This window comes from Nicotiana tomentosiformis, chromosome 8 (assembly GCF_000390325.3).
Source record: "Nicotiana tomentosiformis chromosome 8, ASM39032v3, whole genome shotgun sequence".
Classification (NCBI taxonomy): domain Eukaryota; kingdom Viridiplantae; phylum Streptophyta; class Magnoliopsida; order Solanales; family Solanaceae; genus Nicotiana; species Nicotiana tomentosiformis.
Genome location: NC_090819.1, coordinates 139,326,739 through 139,351,739, shown reverse-complemented (window position 1 = coordinate 139,351,739; position 25,001 = coordinate 139,326,739). Strand labels below are relative to the sequence as shown.

At 41.6% G+C, this 25,001-nt stretch overlaps 1 protein-coding gene across 2 annotated transcripts; it reads left to right on the top strand.

Moving 5' to 3' along the window:
- Positions 1-487: 487 nt before the first annotated feature.
- LOC104115024 (uncharacterized) lies at positions 488-24,015 on the top strand. 2 transcript variants are annotated; one of them, XM_070182860.1, is made up of 4 exons: positions 488-1,207; positions 1,718-1,873; positions 20,823-21,498; positions 23,392-24,015. In XM_070182860.1, exons 1-4 carry the CDS (start codon positions 703-705, stop codon positions 23,576-23,578), a joined length of 1,524 nt encoding a protein of 507 aa, XP_070038961.1. In that variant the 5' UTR covers positions 488-702; the 3' UTR covers positions 23,579-24,015. The 2 variants fall into 2 exon arrangements, with proteins under 2 accessions (XP_070038961.1, XP_070038960.1); XM_070182859.1 differs by having other exon boundaries at positions 512-1,207; positions 1,712-1,873.
- Positions 24,016-25,001: the final 986 nt, after the last annotated feature.

The window sequence follows — 25,001 nt, the reverse complement described above, 5'->3', positions numbered from 1 at the left end:
GCCATAGATATAATTATTAGCAACGATCTTTTTGCTTGCAAAAATAAAATAGAAAACGAAAGAAATTGAAATGAGGAGAACATTTCCTCTTGGATAAAAAGTTTTCACCTAATACTTCAAGAATACGGGAGAATTGCAAACTAGTTTACACCATGAAATTATTTCATCTGATACTTACTATGTCTAACTATGCATAAATATTAGATAAACTTGGACATTTTTAAAAGAGTCACCTAATGATTTCTCTTTAGATAACTTTGTCATTTCTACCCAATTTCTCTTAAACCAAGCAAACGAAAAAAGATTCTCTACTGTTTTATCCTATTCCTATTTTGTCATCTTCCTAGTTTCCAAACAATTCTAAAGTTTCATCTCATGGATCCTTGGTGGCCAAGTAACAATGTATTATTGGATAATAATACAATTTATTTATTTATGTAAATAAATTTTCTTCTATTATCTCTAGGGACATCTAAGCCTATTTCCCGCTTCATCCTCCCTCGCGTGACCCGTACACTTGATACTATTCCACACTCCACGCGACTTTTCTCCTGAAACGGAAAGACTCCAAAAGTCCACCGCGCTCACCACTCCCCGGCTGTCGTCCTCACCGGCGACGATGGCGTAAGAACTCTTCGCTCTTCAAAACATTCTAGGTTTTCACTTTTTCTCATCAGTTTTTAGCTTTTATCTAGTTTTACGATGAGTGCTGAGACAAGACCAGTAATCACCTCGCTTGCGAGAACCACATGGAACTCAGAATCGTTATACGAATCGAAACCAGAAGTTATTTCGCAAGCTTCAACTATACCGGAACTGATTTCTTATCTAAAATCGGCTTTTCGTGAGAGGGAATTCTCTCTGGTCGAAAAAATTCTTATGGGCCGAGAAAAGCAGCTGAGGACAGAAATTCAAAATCTTAAAAGGGATTTTGATTTAGCAGAGAAGTCCCATGCTTTAGTTGAACTGGATAAGTTAAATATGGAGGATCAATTGAATAATTTTCAGAGGAAATGTGAGGTACTGAAAAAAGAAAAAGCTGATGCTGAGGAAAAAGTGAAGGCTTATGAGGAAAGCATTAAAGAGTTGGCTGATAGAATGTCAATCCTGGAAGAGGAAATTGCGAAAACGCGTGATGAGGATGTCTCGGTGATCCAACAAATGGCAGAAGATTGGGAAGCGGCGAAGGAGGAGGTTGTAGAGGAAGGTATTATGCTTACATTTTTTTTTTGTTTTTGTTTTTTATTTTTATTTTGTTTTACAGTTTAATTGTGTTATGTGTCGGCTTTTCAACATTTTAGTTACAGTTATTGAGTGGCAATACTTATCTACATTTATGAATGACTACTGTAATTTTTACTTGGTTGTGGACCTAAATATTTGTGTGGCACCCAAGGGAGTGACCTAGTGGTCAATGAAGGGGCAGGAGAACTATGAGGTCTCTGAAAAAAATAGTAAGTGATCTCTTCCCATTTGCCTAAGCTTTGGTGCGCAGAGTTAGTACGTGTGCCGGTGGGAGCTAGCATTTACCTAGTGGAATAGTGAGGTGCATGCAAGTTGGTTTGGACACCACTATATAAAAATAGTATTTGTGTGGAACTGTAAATGTGGTAGACTCTGATTTGGTGATTGTGTGCAGTTGTTGTGGTTTATATTCTTATTTACTTTCAAAGTCTAGCTGCCTAGGAATGACATGGTCACATGGGTGTAGCTGCAGGTAGTGGTAATACGGACTTTGTTTCAACAAAAACAAATATGGATAATTGTCCTGATGCCCAGGCATTGCATCCCATGCCTTCTGCTTGTGGTTCTGCCCAAGTAAATAGCAATCTTTCCAACTTAGGAAAGAAAAGATGTCGTTCAGAAGAAGCAGGTACTTATTCAAACATGTCTTGTTGTTATTTGTGGCGTTTAACCGAGCTCTCAACTAGTTTTGGTTTGAGAAGTGAAGATGTTAGTCCTTTTTCATTCTATGATCAAGAATATTTGCAGTCTTATATCTTGCATTGTATGTAAATTGACCAAGATATTTGCAGCTATATGTTGCATGGTGTGTGAGAGAAAAGTGAAAAAGTCATCATTTTCCTTGGAATTTATTCTTATTCGTTTGAAAACTTTAACAAGCATACTTCGTTGCAGCTTGTGCTTAGCTGAAGAATAGCGAGGTCTTTACCTTGTGTCATATAACATAAATTGAAAAGAAATGCCACCCAGCCTTTTGCATTGCTCTCCCATCCTGTTAAAATTAGTGTAGCAAAGATATGGAAATTAAAATTTAAAATTTCTTGGCGGAAAAGTAGCAAATGAACTCAGCTAGAAAGTGGAGTAGAAGTCAATTTAGCTCCATGTTGAATGACTATTGGATAGCATCAATCATTATATAAATATCTCATGTAACTGTTTGACTAGGAGCTACTGCCAGCAGTTTTGAAGAACATTGGATGTATTAGTTATCAAAGAAGTTCTATCTTACTAATAAATGATAGTTGAACTATATTATGCCTTGTACTAAGGAAGAATAAGTATGACATTTTAAGTCCTCTATCTAATAGTTTAATATACTTTCGGTGAATGCCCCAGGCTCAATGGTTTCAATATTTATAATTATCAAAACCCTGAAACAATATATTGTTACACTAGTAATAGTCTAATAAATGTGCTTGGTTATATCTCTAGATAATGGGGTAATAGTGTCACGACCCAAACAAACCTCTGTCGTGATGGCACCTATCGTGGAACTAGGCAAGCCGACTCATTTTCAAAACAAACCGATATTTTCATTTCAAAGAAAATTTCAAGGTTATTTAACATAAAACCTCTATTTAAAGAGTTCAAATCAAAGAAAAACAGAAGTGCGGAAAAGAAAAGCCCGACATCGGGGTGTCACTAGTCATGAGCATATACTACAATCTGTCTAACAATATCAAGGCTAACTCAGCCCGGAAAATAGCTAAATACAACTAGAGGAAGATAAGAGGGAGAAGAGCAGGGGCTGCGATCGCCAAACAGCTACCTTGCTATCTCCAAGAAAATCTGCAACTAGAACACTCAGTAACCGCTATCGTGTCCAGCTATACCTGAATCTGCACACAAGGTGCATGGAGTAACGTGAGTACGCCAACTCAGTAAGTAACAACAATAAATAAAGACTGAGCAGTGGTGACGAGCAATAAAGCATATAACGTTTATATCAGAAAATCTCAGTAAAATACCACATGCTTTTAAAATCAGGATTTGAATCAAACATCTCGTTTAAACCCAGTTCCAGTAAAAATCATTTAAAGATATTTTTCCAACAGTTTTTCAAACAAAGGCTCAATGCAAAGGTGAGCAAAAATGATGAAATCATAAACAGCCCCTCGGGCAAAACATCACTCATATACAACCCCTCGTGCAAACCTCACAGTCACTCGTGCCACTCGGGCATACCTCACAATCACTCTTGCCACTCGGGCATACCTCACATTCACTCTTGCCACTCGGGCATACCTCACAATCACTCTTGCCTCCCAATCACTCGGCACTCGGCACTCGCACTCAGTAGGTACCTGCGCTCACTGGGGGTGTGTACAGACTCCGGAGGGGCTCCTTCAGCCCAAGCGCTATAATCTGCACAGACAACTCACGTGCGATAATAATAAAGTATGTTGCAGGCGGGCAGCCCCGATTCACACTCATCCTCACCAATCAGGCCATCGGCCTCACTCAGTCATAAAGTATGCTGCAGGCGGGCAGCCCCGATCCACACTCATCCTCACAAATCAGGCCCTCGGCCTCACTCAGTCATAAAGTATGCTGCAGGCGGGTAGCCCCGATCCACATTCATCCTCTCAAGCCACTCGGGCATTTCAGTAAAACAGGGCATTCGGCCCAAAACATTTATATGCATCAAAATAGAGTCATAAAACTGAGTTATGCGGTAAACAAGTATAAACATGACTGAGTATAGATTTTCAATCGAAAACAGTGAGAGGATGGTAAGAAACAGCCCCTAAGGGTCCAAACAGCATTGGCGCAAGGCCCAAACATGGCATTCAGCCCAATTTACAGAAAATCTTTCTAAAACATATAAGTATCAATGGTTTCAACAAAGTATGCAACTTTATAGTTGCTACGGGACGGACCAAGTCACAAATCCCCAACAGTGCACGCCCACACGCCCGTCACCTAGCATGTGCGTCACTTTAAAATAGTAGAATGATACGAAATCCGGGGTTTCATACCCTCAGGACTAGATTTACAATCGTTACTTACCTCAAACCGGTCAAATCTCTATCCCGCAATGATCTTGCCTCTGGACTCTGCCTCCAAATGCTCCAAATCTATTCACAATCTGAATAATACCATCAATATACGCTAATGGAATGAATTCCACAAGAAAAGCTTCAAAATTAGACCAAAATCCGAAATTGGCTAAAAAATCGCCTGTGGGGCCCACGTCTCGGAACCCGACAAAAGTTACAAAATCCGAAAGCCCATTCAACCACGAGTCTACCCATACCAATTTTACCAAAATCCGACATCAACTCGACCCTCAAATCTACAAATCTTATTTCCAAATTTCTAAGTTCCAATCTCCGATTTACACCTCAAAATCATGTAATCTAGTCGGATTATTCGATGATAATTCAATATTATGGAGTAGAAATGATCACAAGAGACTTACCTCAAGTTTTCCTTGAAAATATATCAAAAATCGCCTCTCCTCAAGCTCCAATTTGTCAAAAATGGCAAATGGGACGAAGTCCCTGTTTTTATAATTCTACCCAGACATCCTCGGTCTTGGCCTTCGATCCTAGTCCTCGATCCTGGCCCTCGATCCTGGCCCTCGACTCCGGGCTCGATCATGCTTTCGATCGTGGCCCTCGACCCTGAGCTCGATCTGGGCTCACATCTGGGCTCGATTTCTGGGCAGAAGCAATTTCCAACAGAAGGAAATTGCAGCAGCTGTTCTAGTTCAATTTTTTGATCCGCTAACCATCCGAAACTCACCCGAGGCCCTTGGGAACTCAACCAAATATACCAACAAGTCTTAAAACATCATACGAACTTAGTCGAATCCTCAAATCACCTCAAACAACGCTAAAACCATGAATTACACCCCAATTCAAGCCTAATGAACTTTGAAATTTCTTATTTCTACAAACAACTCCGGAACCTATCAAATCACGTCCGATTGACCTCAAATTTTGCACACAAGTCCTAAATGACATAATAGAGGTATTCCAATTTTCAGAATCGGATTCCGACCCCGATATCAAAATGTCAAACCCCCGGTCAAACTTCTCAAAAATAAAACTTTCGGTATTTCAAGCCTAATTCCTCTACGGACTTCCAAATAGTATTCCGGACACGCTCCTAAGCCCAAAATCACCATACGGAGCTATTGGAATCATCAAAATTCAAATCCGAGGTCGTTTACACATAGGTCCATATCCGGTCCACTTTTCTAACTTAAAATTTTCAATTATGAGACTAAGTGTCTCATTTCACTCCGAGTTCCTTCCGGACTCGAACCAACTAACCCGATATAACATAATATAGCTGAATAACACAAAAAGAAGTAGGAATGGGGAAAACGGGGTTATAACTCTCGAAACGACCGGTCGGGTCGTTACATCCTCCCCCACTTAAACATACGTTCGTCCTCGAACATACCCAGAGTTGTTCCAATAGCCATCAAATCGTTGTGTAGCTTTCACATGCACATACCCGGGGGTGGTCCCACGTCACCCTATTCCATACAAGTCCGATAGCACAGCATGACTGAAATTTCTCAATTCAACCTAGCCCACAAGCCTTCGAATCAAATTTTCAATATCCGAAATTTCCTATAAGATGAGAAGTTTGCATCTACATACCGTATAAGTCTGAACAATCTGTACCAAAAGCTGTAACCATAATTCAAATACTCAAATTCAAATACCGCATAGCTCGAATGCTCGAACCAATGATTTCAAATCACAGTATCGACTCAAATCAATCCAGTGCCAGTAATAAACTCATCAGACAAAACCTCGTTTTCAAAACCTTCGTACACTACCGATGATGAAAGAAACATACCAGATTCATAGCCATTCATTGGACCAACAGGTCATGGAGCTCTCGTTCCTTCTACAGGAACTATAGCCAATTTCAAAGCCGACTTCCGATATTATCCTCCTAATTATACCACAATAAAATCTGATAGCATCCATTCTAAGCCCAATGACCTCGTCTCCTCCAACACGACCACTCTAGTGACATGACACATCAATACAATTTAAAGCCACAACTCGTGCAATCCGTGTACCAGATAGCAATATTCCAAATGTACCCAATCGTAACAATGACCTAAATAGGAGAACCGTTCTGCAAGCTCGACGAGTTCCACCCTAATGCAATGCTAAGAACCCATCACACACCGCAAAACCATAACATACGAATCTTACACAAGGGATCATATTTCCACATAACTCTGCTGCAGTACGCGACCCTATCCAAATACTGGTCCATATGAAACACCTCAAGTCACCTTGCTAAAAATCAATAACCATGCGCAATTCGACATCAAGTACCCAAAGTGCATTACCATAACCACAGAGAAGCAAACGACACCATGCCACATAAAACCCGAAAGAACACGACCAATACGTCATCAACTAAGCAATATCCAATACTATTCTCGCTAAAATTCCGCTATAAGGCCATAATAGAACCGCACCATATGTGCATATAACCACGAATCCCAACTCTTCGTAGCATAGAAGAGTAACTCACCGATCATTTCAGAGCACGAATAAGCTTCACATCAACCGAATGGCACATCCTTCAACAATAGCAGTATGGAGCCAATCAATCCGTCTCGGTGTAGAATACACATCCTAATTGGGCCTACCAATGGGCTCCGAATCAACTATGGTCAGCCACCAATAGATAAACAACCTCCGAAAGTCCACAATGACGGGATCATAACATCTTCTATCATCTGGCTAGCTCCGGCCACAACTTCACAGTCCACCACCATGAAAAAATCTGCTCATGAGAACTCCCAATCTTCAATTCCATAGAACACATGAATCACCCTATTTGATTCCACCTCCACCGCTCGAATGCCTAACACCTCTCTCATACACAATCCTCCCACGAGAAATACTTTGAAACTTCTTCCGTGCCACCTGGCAAAATTTGAATATCGACAGTCGATCAACCAGGAGAGTGCCGCAATACCAGCGAAGTACCCATAAATCAAAACACACTGCCCCTTCTGAAATGTACACTCTCATCAAGCTATACAAGATAGTAATACCATTTACCTAGTCATCGGAAATCGTTCATGCTGCCTAAGAATTTATGTCCTTCCCTTCAAAACTGAACTGTGACCTGGTACATATAAATCCTATTCCCGCACAACACACCACATCCATTATGCCATCATGTGACAAGCATAAGAATTCCATTATCAACTCTGAGTCACTAGCAATTACATACCTTATTAGTCAGAAACCTCTTTCTTGCTTCTTTCTAGGAGAAAATCATAACACACAACACGCTCCGTACATCGGTAGAAATTATCCGGTTTAAACCATGGTAGAACCCATCATGAACACTTTGAAATCCATTTGCACATAATCAAGCTATCTGAACCGAATTCCTCTAACTTCACCAAGCCACACAGGTTGCCAAATCCGGGAGCATTGCCACGAAGCACCTGTAGATACTAGCCACGTCATAAGTACACAAATAACCGATCATACCCATTATTGTGCTACCCCAACCTACTTCCAAACTGTCCTATTTCCCCAAGTCCTTTCTAAATTGCCTTCAAATTGCTATTTTATTTCCTTATTAGAACACTACTATCCTTAACTAAAACTTGCCCCACGAACTCTAGCATAGAATCGCACCGCCCTAAGGCTTATAAACCGCCGAATACCCCCCCTTTTTTTATGTATTCCAAAGGTTCAACAACCAAACATGCTTACTCTGAAGAGACTTTATAGGAACCTAAAACCGTTTCCTTCACCTTCTTGATACTGAAATGCATAATTCACAATGATATGAGATGCAACGAGTCTCAACACCGTTCAATGCGACTCCCAGTTTTCTAGCCATATTTATAAATCTTGAATCCATTGTAACCATTCTCGAATTAACCGACCAAACGGACCGAAACGACACGTGCCCCATTAGCACATCAACACCCAAGGGAATAAAGAGTAACCCTCACTCCTACGCAACCGAGCAAATTCCCTCTCCATGTACACTACATTCTCTGTGAATAAACACCCAATTATTTTTATGGTCCTCCTATAACCATAGAGTGTAATACAACTTGTATCCAGAAATTCCTTTACTCGAGTCATCCTCGATCTCGACCTCTGCAAGTCATAACTGATTCACCGGTATACCCCGAACCGAAACTAATACGACCCATAACCGTGCAATCAACTCGTAGATAGCAGACTCCCCCACTTAGCCTTAAGCTGTAATTATATAAAATTAGAACCCGTAAGGATTTCTCCTTCTCAATTACCAAGGTCTCGCACCGTTAACCTGCCAGACTTCTCGAAGTCTTTTATTAAGCCTTTCATGAACATTCTGAATCTCCAGTCACAATTACACACGCGACCTCCTACCGGGTAGCTAGTAATATTCCTCACAAAAGCTTCATCAACATCACGCCACCGCTAGCTGCACACAGGAGATAACCCACATGTGGAATTCCTTACCGACATCTCCCAATGACACTGCACTGAGTGCAACAACCACGAAATTCGTAAATTCCCCTGAGTTCATGCTCGCCCACCATTTATATAAGTCTGCACTTTCCCTGTTGACTTCAACTGTACGTCAACAATACCTTCCGAACTCAAGTCATATTGCACCTGACACAATAATCAGATCTTCACGCCACTATTCATTTCAAACACACTCCTTTCTGCCATATTCAATTTAGAGTATGCAGGTTGATTCACATATTAACACGATTCCAAACCATTCTACACTTTTTCAAGGCGCACGACTACCCTACTAGTGAATTCATATGCTAATCTGCCATTCTTACTTCGGTTAAACCATCTCCTTTAAGAAAATTCTCAACCTCTACTTCTCCTACTTGACCTGCTAGTACTTCAACCACCGCGAACACGTCACGCCATGTCTTCCTCATACTTTGCTACCCAACTGCTGCATCAAATCGAAATGTATTTCTGTCGCACCTGAACCAATAAAATGTTACCGACTCTAAGTCTCTTCAAAGATTATCTTTCCCGAGCCATCAACATCAAAATACCCATTCGCAACCACCATTACTATACAACCACTTACTCTTCTTGAGTTCAAACTCATTGACAGACATGAGAATTTAATTTGCCCCAAAATTTAACAACGTGAAAGATCCTTCAAAACATTCACACTCGAGACGGTACGTCGCATCAAAACGAAAATCAAGCACCCAATGGCCTTCCTTTACATTTCAAGAAAACACTTCTCGTCACATTCACATAGTCTTAACACTTCTCGCAGTTACGTCATACTCACCACAAAGCCATTCCACTGCTCATCGAGCCACAATTCAACTCCTAGGGACATTATCGGACATATGAGTCCAAATGTATAGGTTACAACTGAAGCTACCGAGCCTAAGCTGCGGTCTAACTATGGCCTCAAGTCCTCCAGACTAGCCCATCACCAAAACACATAATACACATCTCGAACCTCGTTCATAGAATCACAAACCGGCGATGCACAACAGATACCGAGCGCTCATGTGCGCATACGAGGTGCGTGGAAGGAATTCAAAGAGTTATGTCTCAAACTGAATCATTTTCGCACGATAGAGTACAAGAAAGTAAAGTTTCCTAAAGGTTCTGCAGTCTCCTGAAAATAAGTACAAACGTCTCCATACCGACCCGCAAGACTCTACTAAACCCATTCATGACTCGTGAGACCTATGTAACCTAGGCTCTGATACCAATTTGTCACGACCCAAACAAACCTCTGTCGTGATGGCGCCTATCGTGGAACTAGGCAAGCTGACTCATTTTCAAAACAAACCGATATTTTCATTTCAAAGAAAATTTCAAGGTTATTTAACATAAAACCTCTATTTAAAGAGTTCAAATCAAAGAAAAACAGAAGTGCGGAAAAGAAAAACCCGACATCGGGGTGTCACTAGTCATGAGCATATACTACAATCTGTCTAACAATATCAAGGCTAACTCAGCCCGGAAAATAGCTAAATACAACTAGAGGAAGATAAGAGAGAGAAGAGCAGGAGCTGCGATCGCCAAACAACTACCTTGCTATCTCCAAGAAAATCTGCAACCAGAACACTCAGTAACCGCTACCGTGTCCAGCTATACCTGAATCTGCACACAAGATGCATGGAGTAACGTGAGTACGCCAACTCAGTAAGTAACAACAATAAATAAAGACTGAGCAGTAGTGACGAGCAATAAAGCATATAAAGTTCATATCAGAAAATCTCAGTAAAATACCACATGCTTTTAAAATCAGGATTTGAATCAAACATCTTGTTTAAACCCAGTTCCAGTAAAAATCATTTAAAGATATTTTTCCAACAGTTTTTTAAACAAAGGCTCAATGCAAAGGTAAGCAAAAATGATGAAATCATAGGGGCAAGACATCACTCATATACAGCCCCTCGTGCAAACCTCACAGTCACTCGTGCCACTCGGGCATACCTCACAATCACTCTTGCCACTCGGGCATACCTCACAATCACTCTTGCCACTCGGGCATACCTCACAATCACTCTTGCCACTCGGGCATACCTCACAATCACTCATGCCTCCCAGTCACTCAGCACTCGGCACTCGCACTCAGTAGGTACCTGCGCTCACTGGGGGTGTGTACAGACTCCGGAGGGGCTCCTTCAGCCCAAGCGCTATAATCTGCACGGACAACTCACGTGCGATAATAATAAAGTATGCTGCAGGCGGGCAGCCCCGATCCACACTCATCCTCACCAATCGGCCCAAAACATTTATATGCATCAAAATAGAGTCATAAAACTGAGTTATGCGGTAAACAAGTATAAACATGACTGAGTATAGATTTTCAATTGAAAATAGTGAGAGGATGGTAAGAAACAGCCCCTAAGGGTCCAAACAGCATTGACGCAAGGCCCAAACATGGCATTCAACCCAATTTACAGAAAATCTTTCTAAAACATATAAGTATCAATGATTTCAACAAAGTATGCAACTTTACAGTTGCTACGGGACGGACCAAGTCACAAATCCCCAACAGTGCACGCCCACAAGCCCTGTCACCTAGCATGTGCGTCACTTCAAAATAGTAGAATGATACGAAATCCGGGTTTCATACCCTCAGGACTAGATTTACAATCGTTACTTACCTTAAACCGGTCAAATCTCTATCCCGCAATGATCTTGCCTCTGGACTCGGCCTCCAAATGCTCCAAATCTATTCACAATCTGTATAATACCATCAATATACGCTAATGGAATGAATTCCACAAGAAAAGCTTCAAAATTAGACCAAAATCCGAAATTGGCTCAAAAATCGCATGTGGGGCCCACGTCTCGGAACCCGACAAAAGTTACAAAATCCGAAAGCCCATTCAACCTCGAATCTACCCATACCAATTTTACCAAAATCCGACATCAACTCGACCCTCAAATCTACAAATCTTATTTTCAAATTTCTAAGTTCCAATCTCCGATTTACACCTCAAAATCATGTAATCTAGTCGGATTATTCGATGATAATTCAATATTATGGAGTAGAAATGATCACAAGAGACTTACCTCAAGTTTTCCTTGAAAATATATCAAAAATCGCCTCTCCTCAAGCTCCAATTTGTCAAAAATGGCAAATGGGACGAAGTCCCTGTTTTATAATTCTACCCAGACATCCTCGGTCTTGGCCTTCGATCCTTGTCCTCGATCCTGGCCCTCGAATCCGGGCTCGATCATGACTTCGATCGTGGCCCTCGACCCTGAGCTCGATCTGGACTTCGATCGTGGCCCTCGACCCTGAGCTCGATCTGGGCTCACATCTGGGCTCGATTTCTGGGCAGAAGCAATTTCCAACAGAAGGAAATTGCAGCAGCTGTTCTAGTTTAATTTTTTGATCCGCTAACCATCCAAAACTCACCCGAGGCCCTCGGGACTTCAACCAAATATACCAACAAGTCCTAAAATATCATACGAACTTAGTCGAATCCTCAAATCACCTCAAACAACGCTAAAACCATGAATTACACCCCAATTCAAGCTTAATGAACTTTGAAATTTCTAATTTCTACAAACAACTCCGGAACCTATCAAATCACGTTCGATTGACCTCAAATTTTGCACACAAGTCCTAAATGACATAAAAGAGGTATTCCAATTTTCAGAATCGGATTCCGACCCCGATATCAAAAAGTCAACCCCCGGTCAAACTTCTCAAAAATAAAACTTTCGGCATTTCAAGCCTAATTCCTCTACGAACTTCCAAATATTATTCCGGACACGTTCCTAAGCCCAAAATCACCATACGAAGCTATTGGAATCATCAAAATTCAAATCCGAGTTCGTTTACACATAGGTCCATATCCGGTCCACTTTTTTTTTTTTTGATAAGGTAAATTGTAGTAATCAAAAGGGAGAGAACTCCCGTGTACACGAAGTATACCCAAGACGTAGAGAATTTACATCAGAACATGATTTTCTACAAAAGACGCCCAATCTTCTATACAAGTAGGGGCTAAATGAGCGCACCAAAAAGCGATCAAAGATAAAAGACTATTCTTAAGATGTGAAAAAGGAGACTTAATCTCCTCAAAAGCTCTCCTATTTCTCTCCCCCCATACTACCCACATGAGAGCTAACGGGGCGAATTTCCACGCCTTTTGCTTTCTTCTTCTACGAAAACTGCCCCAGCTATATAACATTTCCTTTACCGTGCTTGGCATCACCCATTGAACACCAAAAAGATTCAGGATTGACCTCCACAATGCAAAGGACACAGGGCAATGCAACATAAGGTGATCAACTTATTCCCCAGAGCTTTTACATATGTAGCACCAACTAACAAGTGTAATTCCCCTATTTCGGAGATTTTCAGCAGTCAAGATCACTCCCCTTTGCCGCTAGCCATGCAAAAAAGCACACCTTCGTGGGCGCCCTAGGAATCCAGATCGAGGAGTATGGAAAATTGGTCTCCTCTCTCACCAACATACTCTGGTAAAAGGACTTTACGGTGAACAAACCATCGCCACGCAAGCCCCATCTCCAAGAGTCACAGGATGGCTGGAGCATGTCTTGCCCGTATAGCAGTGCCAACAAGACTTGAAGCTCCGCAATCTCCCAATCTTGCATGTTCCTCCTGAATGAGAGGTCCCATACTACCCCCTTCATGCTCCTTGCGAATCTGTTGGACCATCAGTTCCTTCTGGTTTGAAACTCTGAAGACGTGGGGGAAGGAGACCCTCAGAGTATCCTCTCCACACCACATATGATTCCAAAAGTTGATTCTCCTTCCATCCCCCACCCTGTAAGTGATGTTGCCACTGAATGCTTCCCAATTCTTCATGATACTCCTCCACATGCCACAACCGAAAGGTGTTGTGATCGCCTTGGTCCTCCAACCCCCTCCCGTTGAATCGTACTTTTCTACTATGACCTCCCTCCATAGAGCATGCTCTTCTACCCCGAATCTCCACAGCCACTTTCCCATTAAAGCTCTGTTAAATATCCTAAGATCTTTCACTCCAAGTCCACCCCACTTCTTTGGGGAAGTGACTGTCTGGCAATTCACTAGATGAAACTTTCTAGTTCCATCCGCCGCATCCCACAGAAAGTTCCTTTGAAGTCGCTCCAGTTTTTCTGTGATGCTCACTGGTGCTTGCAACAGGGATAAGTAATAGGTGGGCATACTCGATGAAGTGCTTTTGATAAGCACTTCCTTACATCCTTTTGACAAATACCGTTTCTGCCACCCTGCTAATCTTTTTTCAACCCGCTCGATCACTGGATTCCAAATCGTAGTATCCTTATATGAAGCGCCCAAAGGGAGGCCCAGGTAAGTAGTGGGAAGGGAGCCCACCTTGCATCTGAGAACACCAGACAAGGCATCAATATTAGTAACCTCACCTACCGGGAAAATCTCACACTTGCTGATGTTGATTTTGAGTCTTGATACTAACTGAAACCACTGCAGGACCTGCTTCAGGTAGGTCAACTGATCCATATCGGCATCACAGAAAACCAGTGTGTCATCCGCAAAAAGCAAATGTGAGACTCTTCGGGCACTGAGCACCCCAAGCGGAGCTGAGAATCCTCTCATGAAACCTCCGCCCGCCGCACGATCCATCATTTTGCTCAGAGCATCCATCACTAGAATGAATAACATGGGGGATATGGGGTCACCTTGCCTGAGACCCCTGGAGCTGCCAAAGAAACCACACGGGCTACCATTAACCAGGACAGAGAATCTGACTGAGGAAATGCAGAACTTTATCCATCCCCTCCATCTTTTTCCAAACCCCATCCGCATCATAATGAAGTCCAGGAACTTCCAATTGACATGGTCGAAAGCCTTCTCAAGATCTAACTTGCAAAGTAAACCGGGTTCTCTATTTTTCCTTCTGGAGTCTACAAGTTCATTTGCCACCAAGGCAGCATCCAGGATCTGCCTACCTTCCACAAACGCATTCTGGGAGGACGAAACAGTCATGTCAAGAACCTTCTTAAGTCTGTTGGAAAGCACTTTAGAAATAATCTTGTAAATGCTCCCCACTAGACTAATAGGCCTGTAGTCTCTGATACAAGATGCACCTTCTTTCTTAGGCACAATAGTAATAAAGGAAGCATTGATACTTCTCTCGAAAACACCATTCGCATGGAAGTATTCAATGGCTTCCATCAACTCCCCCTGATGGTGTCCCAAAAGAGCTGAAAGAAAGCCAAGGAGAAACCATCAGGCCCGGGGGCCTTATCACCAGCACAACACGACACAGCCTCGTGCACCTCCTTCTCCTCGCAAACCCTTTCTAGCCACTCGTTGTCTCCCTCCCCTATATGGTTGAACTCTATTCCCCCGAAAGTCGGCCTCTAACTAACTTCCTCTTTATATAAGTTCTCATAAAACCCCGCTATCGCCCCTTTTACCTCCTCCTCTCCCTCAATCCTCACCTCATCCACAACTAAGGATTTTATGAAGTTTCTCCTTCGATTTGCGACCGCCACCCTATGGAAATACTTGGTATTCGAATCCCCCTCCTTTAGCCAGAGCGCCCTCGATTTTTGCCGCTAACTAGTCTCTAGAGCTATTGCTAACTCGACTATTTCCCTCTTAACCTCCCCCAATCTCTCTTTCTCAGATTCGTCTAACTCCCCCGCCCCTTCCCTTCTTTCTAAATCCCCCAATTCATGCATAAGCTCCCTCATTTTAACCTCTACCCTCCCAAAAACCTCCTTATTCCACCTAATAATATCTCCCTTGAGCAATTTGAGTTTCTTCGAAAGACGGTATGAAGGTGTCCCTGATACCCCATAGCTTGTCTACCATTCTTTCACCTTGTCACAAAATCCTGGCACTTTCAACCACATGTTTTCGAATCGGAAGGGAGCACGCACCCCCCTTCCTCTGCATCCATCTAGCAAAATAGGCAAATGATCTGAAGTCAACCTAGGTAAAGGAATCTGCAGCACATTCGGCACCAGCTCATCCCATGAGGGAGATGTCAGGAATCTATCAATTCTAGACCTTGAGTTGGAATCCTCCGCCCTGGCCCAAGTAAACCTTTCCCCTGACAGAGGAAGGTCAATGAGAAAGTGATCATTGATGAAGTCTAAAAACTCTTCCATGGCCCTCGAAATCACACTACCCCTAATCTCTGCTCCGGGAATCTAATAGTGTTAAAGTCTCCCCCTAGAACCCATGGAATGTCCCATTCCCCCATAATATTGGCCAGTTCCTCCCAGAAAGACACCTTGGACCCTTCCCCTAGCGGTCCATACACTCCCCCAAATCCCCACTCCACCCCACTCACTCTATCGAGAGCTGCCAAAGAGAAAACTCCCTTCCTAATCTTCTTTACCTCCAAGCTTCTATCATCCCACATAAGTAGGATGCCCCCGGCACTTCCCACTGCTGGGACCCAGTCATATTTCATCCAGCTACCTCCCCAGACACTTCTCACGATTGCATCCGACAAAACTTCCATTTTGGTCTCCTGAAAACAAACTAGGTTGGCACCCCACTCCCTAACTCCCACTTTGATGATGGCCCTTTTGTTTGTGTCATTCATCCCCCTCACATTCCATGAAAGGATCTTAACTTCCATAAGCAACAAGAGCCCCTATTTCCCCACCCCCCCTAGCCGAGGTCCCTTTCTCTTTGTCACACACTCGTCCCCTTCTCTGATACACCACTACATCCCCTAAGTTATTTTGCTTAACACCTTTACCCAACTCCCTCCCTGCACCTTCGTAAAGAAATTGTTGCTCAATCTCCCTCAACAGTTCTAACACCCTATCTTCCTTCCCTTCAACAGAAACACCTAGAAACTTCCCAAAGTTTAATAGTTTATCCTCCGTCCAAAAAGACATATCCCCTCCTCCGATCCTTGACGAAATTGGGCAGGCTTCTTCTATATGTGCCATTTCCTTGCTACTACCAGAGGAATACAAGACCATATCATTGCTAGCACTAGGAATTTTAACCTCCGAAAGGGTCTCACCTTTTCCTTAGGGGTCATCAACCTCTGAAATTAACACCCCGCTGCTATAGGAATGTTCAGAACCATCAGTAGGGTAGCATGGCGGAAGAGAGCACGGAACCCTTGGCGGCATATTAACTGAAAATACTGGTCCGACACTAACATCAATAGGGGCATGCTCAACAATTTCCCTAGAAGAAGAAGAAGCTTTAAGTGTGGCCTCAGCACAACTAAGCCCAGGAGCTGGTGAGGGGTTGATGGAACCGGGTCCATCAGAGGCGGGGGGCCGTGGATTAACAGGACCATCCTTAGCCGGTTCTGCCCCTGCAGCAGCGTCTACCGTAGAGGGGCACATGTCACTAGAGCTCGGTGAAAGAGTGCCACTGTGTGAAGCACCTTGGCCAGAGGAAGGAGGAACGATTGTTCCCATATGCTTAAGAGCCTTATCATGCGCAACTTTAGATAAACTGGGCCCCTTAGGATCAATTCTAATTGAATTGGGGAAAGTTGTTGGGCCCATTTGAGGAGGCCCAAGCCTATACTTGCTGAAAACATGCCCGACCCTATGATAAGTAGAAGAAACCGTCCCATTCTGCCTTTCCAGACCACCTCACTGACCCATTCACGTCTTCTCCTCCTGTTAAAATTTTGTCTTCCTCCCCCGATTTCAAACCTCCCGTCTCTTCTCGATCTAATGTTTGATTCCGGCTTAATCCAGTGATCCGGTGAACCCTTCCCTCCCCTCAGAGACTGATTTCCCCTCCCCTCCCTTATATCTGACCTTCCTTTTTCTTCCGTCGCTATCGCAGGCATAAAGATAGGGCGAAATTCAGGGCTCAACCAAACCCTATAACTCAAGTAACCATCTTCCACCACAGTGGAGACAGGGATTCTGCCCCCTTTCCTCACCACAATCCTCATTCGCGAGAGATCGTGTAAATTGCAAGTGACATTAATAAAACCCCCACAGATTTTCCCTATCTTCTTGAATAGGTCAAGACACCAAAGATGCACCGGGAGACCCACCATATTGACCACCAATGTTTCGCCAGTGAATCGAGGGTCATGCTCCATCTATCATGCTCCACCCATCTGTCTAGATTTAAAAAGTTCCCATCGAACCACCTGTTTTCTCTGACAAGAATTTCCGAAGCTTAAGACTTGTCAACAAAACGAAAGAGATATTGAGTGGCCCTCAATTGCGATATTTTCAGCCCGTCCTTGACGTTCCATGCCTCTGCTGCCCAGTTCCTAACAGCCTCCGGAGAACCAACCCATTTGGAGAAAGACCCAATGATACTAGATTCCAAGAAACCCTTGCGCCTGAGAGTGTGTTCCTCGGACAACGAGAAGTGCGGCTCTTGTCCTACGTCGAGCTTTCGATGGCATCTTCCCCCAAGTTCTAGGGCTGGCCAAGAGACAACTTTTACAAAAGACATGTTTTCCAGTTTTCTAGATTCTAGAGAGAAAAAAGAGCTTCTCTCTGTACAATCCATCATATTCTAAATGTGGCTGTCCCGGAAAAACTGGCCGGAAAAAGCCTCAATAGTCGGGATAACAGTATTCACAGTGGGTGAAAACAGTATATATGAAGGGAGGAAGGTTTTCTCGTACTGAACAAAGGAAACAATCGTCAGAAACTGGGGTTTAAAGGCCGGAAAAAGAAAAAGTCGTCGGAATTTGGTGAAACTGGCACGGGATGGCTCGGAAATGCCTCGAGAAGAGGTTGTCTGAAGAGAAAAATTTGAAAAGTCGCCGGAAAAGGCCACACGCGCCGGCGCGTGGCTGAAAGCTCGCCGGAAAAACAGGCGAGTTGGCGGCGCGTGAGAGCTCAGTTGCCGGAGAAATTTACTGGGGTTTGGACGCGGGGAGCTTGGCTCTTGATGGGTGTGGTGGAAAATTAGGAAGAAGAAGAGATTGAAGAGGCTCGGCCATAGAAAGCACTGTTGCGAAGGCACTATTCCGATTAGGGCACTTGTCGCCTTAACCAAAAAAACTGGCATTGGTTCATTCAGTTGCAATAAGATTTATTCAGCAAGACAAACAGAGAGATTTAGTCAACAGACAGTTCTAACTTAAACTTAACGATAACAAGGCAGCAAACAATTCCGGTCCACTTTTCTAACTTAAAATTTTCAATTATGAGACTAAGTGTCTCATTTCACTCCGAGTTCCTTCAGGACTCGAACCAACTAACCTGATATAACATAATATAGCTGAATAACACAAAAAGAAGTAAGAATGGGGAAAACGGGGTTATAACTCTCGAAACGACTGGTCGGGTCGTTACAAATAGTGGCTCCTATTGTTAGTTTCTGATGCTCCTAATTTGAGAATTACTTGTTATAATTTAAAGTTGAGCTTTTTGTAGTCACTTTTACACTTCTGGCATAACTCAAAGACCATTAGATGGCCTCGGTTTTCTTTCCTTTCAACTCTACATACCTAGGCTTACCATTGGGAGCATCATACAAATCACAAGGAATCTGGAGTGGGGCTATTGAGAAGTTTGAGAAAAGATTGGCCTCCTGGAAAATGCAGTACCTCTCTATGGGGGTAGATTAATGCTTATTAACAGTGTGTTGGATAGTATTCCTACTTATTTTATGTCATTATTCTCAATTCCAGTTAAAGTGAAAAAGAGGCTAGATCAAATTAGTTGAAACTTCTTATGGGAAGGCAACAGTCAAAGTCACAAATTTCATTTGGTTAAATGGCCAAAGGTTATTTTACCAAAGGAGCATGGAGGATTGGGTGTTAAGGATTTGGCATTACATAATAAGAGTATGCCTAATGAAATGGCATTGGAGGTATAATTTGGAGGACCCTGGTTTGTGGAAATCAGTGATTAATGCTAAACATGGTGTGAGGAACAACTGGTGCACAAGTCATAGCAGATCACCTCATGGTACAGGCCTATGGAAACACATCCAGTTTATGGGATGAGTTCCAACTTTACTCAAAACTCAAGTTAGGGAGTGGAACACTCATCAAGTTTTGGAAAGACAAGTGGTCGGGAACAATGGCACTAAAAGATGAATTTCCAAATTTGTACCTGCTGGCAGTAGATCAAGAATCCACTAAATCCACTGTAGAACAATGTTGGCAGAACAACTCTTGGGACCCTCAATTCAGGAGACATTTTCAAGATTGGGAAATAAATGACCTAATGGAATTGCTGGCCAAACTAGCACAGATTGCTGTCAAACCCCAGCTGAAGGACAAACTGGAATGGGGGGACGGGAAATTTACAGTGAAGAAAGCATATGCACACCTATGCTCCAACAATGATCTGATAAACAATTGGCCATGGAAACTAATTTGGAGAACAAAAATACCTCGCAAAGTGATTTGTTTCAGTTGGGTTGCCTTAAATGAAGCATGCCTCACACAAGACAACCTCAGCAGGAGGAGTATACCAATGGTGAATAGGTGCTACATGTGCAATTTGGATTCTGAAAGTGTTAGACATCTCTTTTTGCACTGTCCTTTAGCATGTGATATTTGGAACATGTTCCTCTCTATTTTTGGACTAGCCTGGGTCAAGCCTAACAACATCAAGGAAGCATATGAATGTTGGTGTTCATGGAGAGTTGGTAAATCCATCAAAAACATTTGGGTAATGGTACTTGCTGCTATCTTTTGGTGCATCTGGAATGAAAGGAACCGTAGATCTTTTGATGGGATCTCAACTCCGAGCCATGTAGTCAAAGCAAAATGTTTATTGAATTTGTTTAGTTGGCTAAATCACGCACCTGTAACTAGTTCTGTTCAATTTTTTGATTGTGTCTGCTCCCTAGTGATAGAATAGTTTTTTTGTGTGTATATGAGCAGACACCATCTCTTAATTGTAATCTTTTGCCTGCATTCGCTGGATGCTTTTAATGAATTCTCCTTACTTCATCAAAAAAAAAAAAACTCTTGTGTAGTATAACCATGACTCTGATTTGAGGTTCTGCACATGATGATTGATTCTAGGAACAATCTGTATACATTTTAGAGGTAATGTGCATATACACATCCACACAAACACTGGTGTATTCATGTGCATTCTATTGATGGCTCTCATACTTTAGTGAAGACAAGTGTTTCTGACACCGACATGCTCGCGCAAATTGAATAAATTCTTGGTGCTTTCTTTCAGACCCTCTCCCTGTCATCTCGGCTTGTGAGAATAGAGCACCTATTGTAGATCTATCAGCATGTGAAGCAGGAGACTCCATCAAGAATAACTTGGATACAGTACCTGGCAGGGCTGGGTCTTCAATTGTTGTTCTCATTAGCGACAGTGATGATGAGAAGGCAATGGCATGTGTTTCAAACAGTGATGGTGTAGGTAGGAATTTAACATTTCCTAAGCAGATAAAAGAAGAGGTTATAGAGGAATTCTCTACTTCATTGTCCAAGAGGAAAAGAAGTTTAATTGAGAGTGACAAGGGTGATGGTAATGGAAAGCTGTCCTTTGCTCATGGCAGTTCCCATAAAACGGGGTTCATAAGAGACTGTGATGACAAAGACGAAAGGAAGTTTTATTCTCAACTTTCTTCCAAGTCTGATATGTACAAGCTTAATGGGATTAGTGATAGTTCGTCGGATTCAGACAATGATTTGAGTGACAAAAGTATGGAAATGCTAATCAAAATAATTAAAGGTAAAACGTTTTTCTCGGAAGATGGTTTAAGATCATCCTTTGAGAAGGATGCTGAACTCAGCATGAACGCGATATGTGCACTTTATAGGCAGCAGATTTCTCCAAACTTCTCTTCCAAGGGCCTCTCTTTTTCCAAGAGTCAGGGGTTGAGTCAATCTGATAAAATCAGGTACGTGCAATTACTGCCTGATCCTTTGACAGGTTTATCTTTCTAGTGGTAACATTATTAGCTTGATTATTAAACTGCTATTTGACCTTACCAGCATAACCACCAAGCAAGTATTGCTGTAAGTGGTTAATAGCAAGAAAGATGTTTCTTCCAATGCCATAATTCTTGGCAATGTGCTGTTCATTTTGTAGATATATTCACTAATAGGTGAATGCATTAATGCATCCTTCTTGTTCTGCAGAAAAAGGACTCGCAACTCACAGTTGATAGAGTAAATCAGAATAGAATTCTATTGTAAATGTGAAACTTGTTTTGCAAATTAAAATTGAATGAACAATGAGATTGAATACCTAATTGCAGTGTAATGACCTTAATATTGCATGCGACATAAAATAATTCATTCTTAATTTGATTTAATGGTACTACAAGTTTCTCCAAAATAAGTTCATAGTGTGAAATTTGGGACTGACAATCCACTGTCAAAAGTTTTATTAAGTAATACTTTTTCATGCTAAGTGTACTGTTTCTCAAATGCACCATGCTTCCGATTGCCTATAAAAGTCACTAATTGGGTTTATTAACCCTCTCAAAGTCCTAATGGTATGTCTTCTTGGGTTGTATAAGGTGCAATGCCTACTTTTGATTTTACAACATGATAGCGTATTGGATTCAATAGTACTTTTTAAATAACTACGTTTTCCTTGCCTCTATCCTTGAGCATGGGCTCTTATTTTTGCTTCAGTCGTAATTACATCTTTCAACTTTCATTTCCTTAAAGGTCTCTAGTTAACTTATTGAAGATTAAAATGATGTCTAGTCAATCCAGATGTTTAATTTACGATAATCAAATCAAAAAGTGGGGAACAACTAATCTTAAGTTAACTGAACTCATGTATATTGAGAAAAAAAGGTAACCAAACCTTTAATTTTTGCCTGATTTACCTATGTCTTGTTTCTAGCAGATGACATGGGCGCTTGTGTGGAATTTTCAAAATGTTGAGAATACATGTTGAAAATTTAGTCCTGGTTCATGAAAAGTTATGATGAGTTATTTTGTTTCTAAAAGGTTATCTGAACCTCCTCTTCATTGGATTGCACTGATTGATTCTCATTACTGTCTGTTACAGTATTATCTGTCTCTGCATGGTTTTGCCTGTTAAGGTCTTCGTAACATGAGATCAATCAAATTTTATCCTTGAAGCACACTTTCATGTCTTTGGGCTTTAGGTATTAGTAAATTTGTCCTTGTATTCTTCACGCACTTCTTTTAAGCTTCAGCTTTTCTTTGGTGCTAACGAGGCTGAACTTGAAAGTAACATTTAAAGATGCCTTCATTTGACGGATTAACTCACGTTTGGCTTCTGCAAGACTTAAACTTTCCTCTTTCTTGGCAGCAATGCTCAAGTAACTGTGTGTTTGAACGACTTAATGTAGAGGTTGGTGTCCAAAAATTCCAGAAGTACGTCATTTTTTGGGTCTACATTAGGTTCAAGGCGGTTAGTGCCAAAATTGTGAAGTTGAAGGTTAGAAGGTGGGAGTAGTGAAAACATAGGAAGCAAAGACACTTATAACACCAAAACACAAGGGCAACATGCAAATTAAGTAGAAACATTTAAGATGGGATTGTCTACTGTAAGGATTGTGTAAAAATACAGACCCAAGACATATATTTGTGACAAGCTTATTGTGGGGGTAAGTGATTGGATCCAGTTCTGACTACTTGATCAGATTGCTGGATTTGTTTCATCCAATTGTTGAAATGGAACATGCAATATCCAGTTTCTTTTTATAATCAATTTGATTGTTTTTCTCGTGGCTTTGTATTTTAGTTTCTTTAAACTGGCACTATATCCTTTATACTTTCTATAAGATTTTTCATGTGTTTTTTTGCAGCATAACTGCTTTGGGTGAATATCTGATCGATGGGGATCCACAACATAAACTCAGAAAAGCCGTGGTGGAAGTACGTCCAAAGGATCGTGCAGAATGTAAAAGATTAGCAACTAAGTACTGCCACCAACTATATCAGATATACCTTAGCAAGGAGGATCATCTGTTTCGCCCTGGAGCTATATTCTAGTTTACCAGAAAAGCTATCTCCCTTTTTGCTACGCAAATGCTGCTTCTGACAAAACTTTACTATGGACTTACATATTTTGATCACTCCCAGTCCCAACTATTGCTGCACAAGATGGAAGCTTTTGCTGTTTGTGGCAGTTTTTACTAGCAGGTAGAAACCAAGATATGTCACTCTGATTCATTTTTTGTGACTTTTGGTGTGCATAGCTGATTATGGATAGTTAACAACTGGTACAAATATACTATAGGTTTTATGGTCATAGATGATTCTAGAGATGTAAAAGTTAGGGGGTGGTGTTTCTGCCAGTTAAAGTATTTTGTATATCCATGATGAAAACTCCTCTTTTGAATGTAAAAAAAATTCTTATATTGGGCGCTTTTGGCTTTGACACCTCTTGATACAATGTCGAAGGAGATGGCTTTGATTTAGCTTTAAAAGACCTTAACTTATACTAAGTTTTACTTTTAAATATTTATTTTAAAAGTATATCTTGTTAACCAATGTAACTAAATTAGTATGTTCGGACTTGCTATAATGAATCAGAATGACACTACCCCATTACTCCAAGGGTATAGCTGTAATTGTAATTGGGATGTAACAACACCAACAAATTCAGCTTAATCCCATACGTGGGGTCTGAAGAGGATAGTGTGTATGCAGCCTTACTCTATAAAGGGTAGTCTTCTTCCCTCTTGACAAAAGGTTTTGGATTCAATCTTGAAAATGGATAACCTTTTGATAAAGAGTGACTAGGATAGGTAAAATGAATAGAATGGGACTATCGGGAGATGTAAATGGGATAATTGAGATCTATCTATTCTTGATCAGAGTGTTGATACCTAGTACACTACCCCTTACTCAAAAGCAGAAAAAGAAATTGAACCATAGGTAACCCAATGAGCTGGAAATGACTTTGGAGGAAAGCAACCAATGTGTGAATGAGGTTAAGTTTGGTCCCATTGGAGTTCCACGTGATACAGAGAAAAGACACCTTCATTAGCCATTTTGCAGCTGCAGATGGTGGCGGCTTGACAACCGTAGCTTCGTTACCATTGGCTCCAATTTGCATCGACGCCATGCCCAATAGACGTGGATGCCATGCCCATCAGACGTGGATAATTCATTGCCACTACATTATATATACAATCAAACATCTCTATAACAACCTTATTTGTTCCGAAATTTTTTTGCTGCTATAGTGAAATATTGTTATAGAGAACATATGCTATAACATAATATAATATTCGATTTCGAAAAAAACTCTGCTTTTATAGTGAATGGCTATTATAACCTCAATACAAAGTATGTTTTCTTTTCTACTTTCATATAGTTACAAGTTGGTATTTGACTCAAACTTTCTCTTCTATGGTACCGCATCCTTCTCATTCCAATTTAGAGGGTTACCTTTCACAATTATAGAAGT

What these genes read in the sequence shown, in the direction of transcription:
- LOC104115024 (XM_070182859.1), top strand. Translation starts at nt 703, where the DNA reads ATGAGTGCTGAGACAAGACCAGTAATCACCTCGCTTGCGAGAACCACA. An exon ending in ATGTCGTTCAGAAGAAGCAG is followed by an intron (nt 1,874 to 20,822) that starts GTACTTATTCAA and finishes GCTTTCTTTCAG; the next exon opens with ACCCTCTCCCTGTCATCTCG. An exon ending in AGTCAATCTGATAAAATCAG is followed by an intron (nt 21,499 to 23,391) that starts GTACGTGCAATT and finishes GTTTTTTTGCAG; the next exon opens with CATAACTGCTTTGGGTGAAT.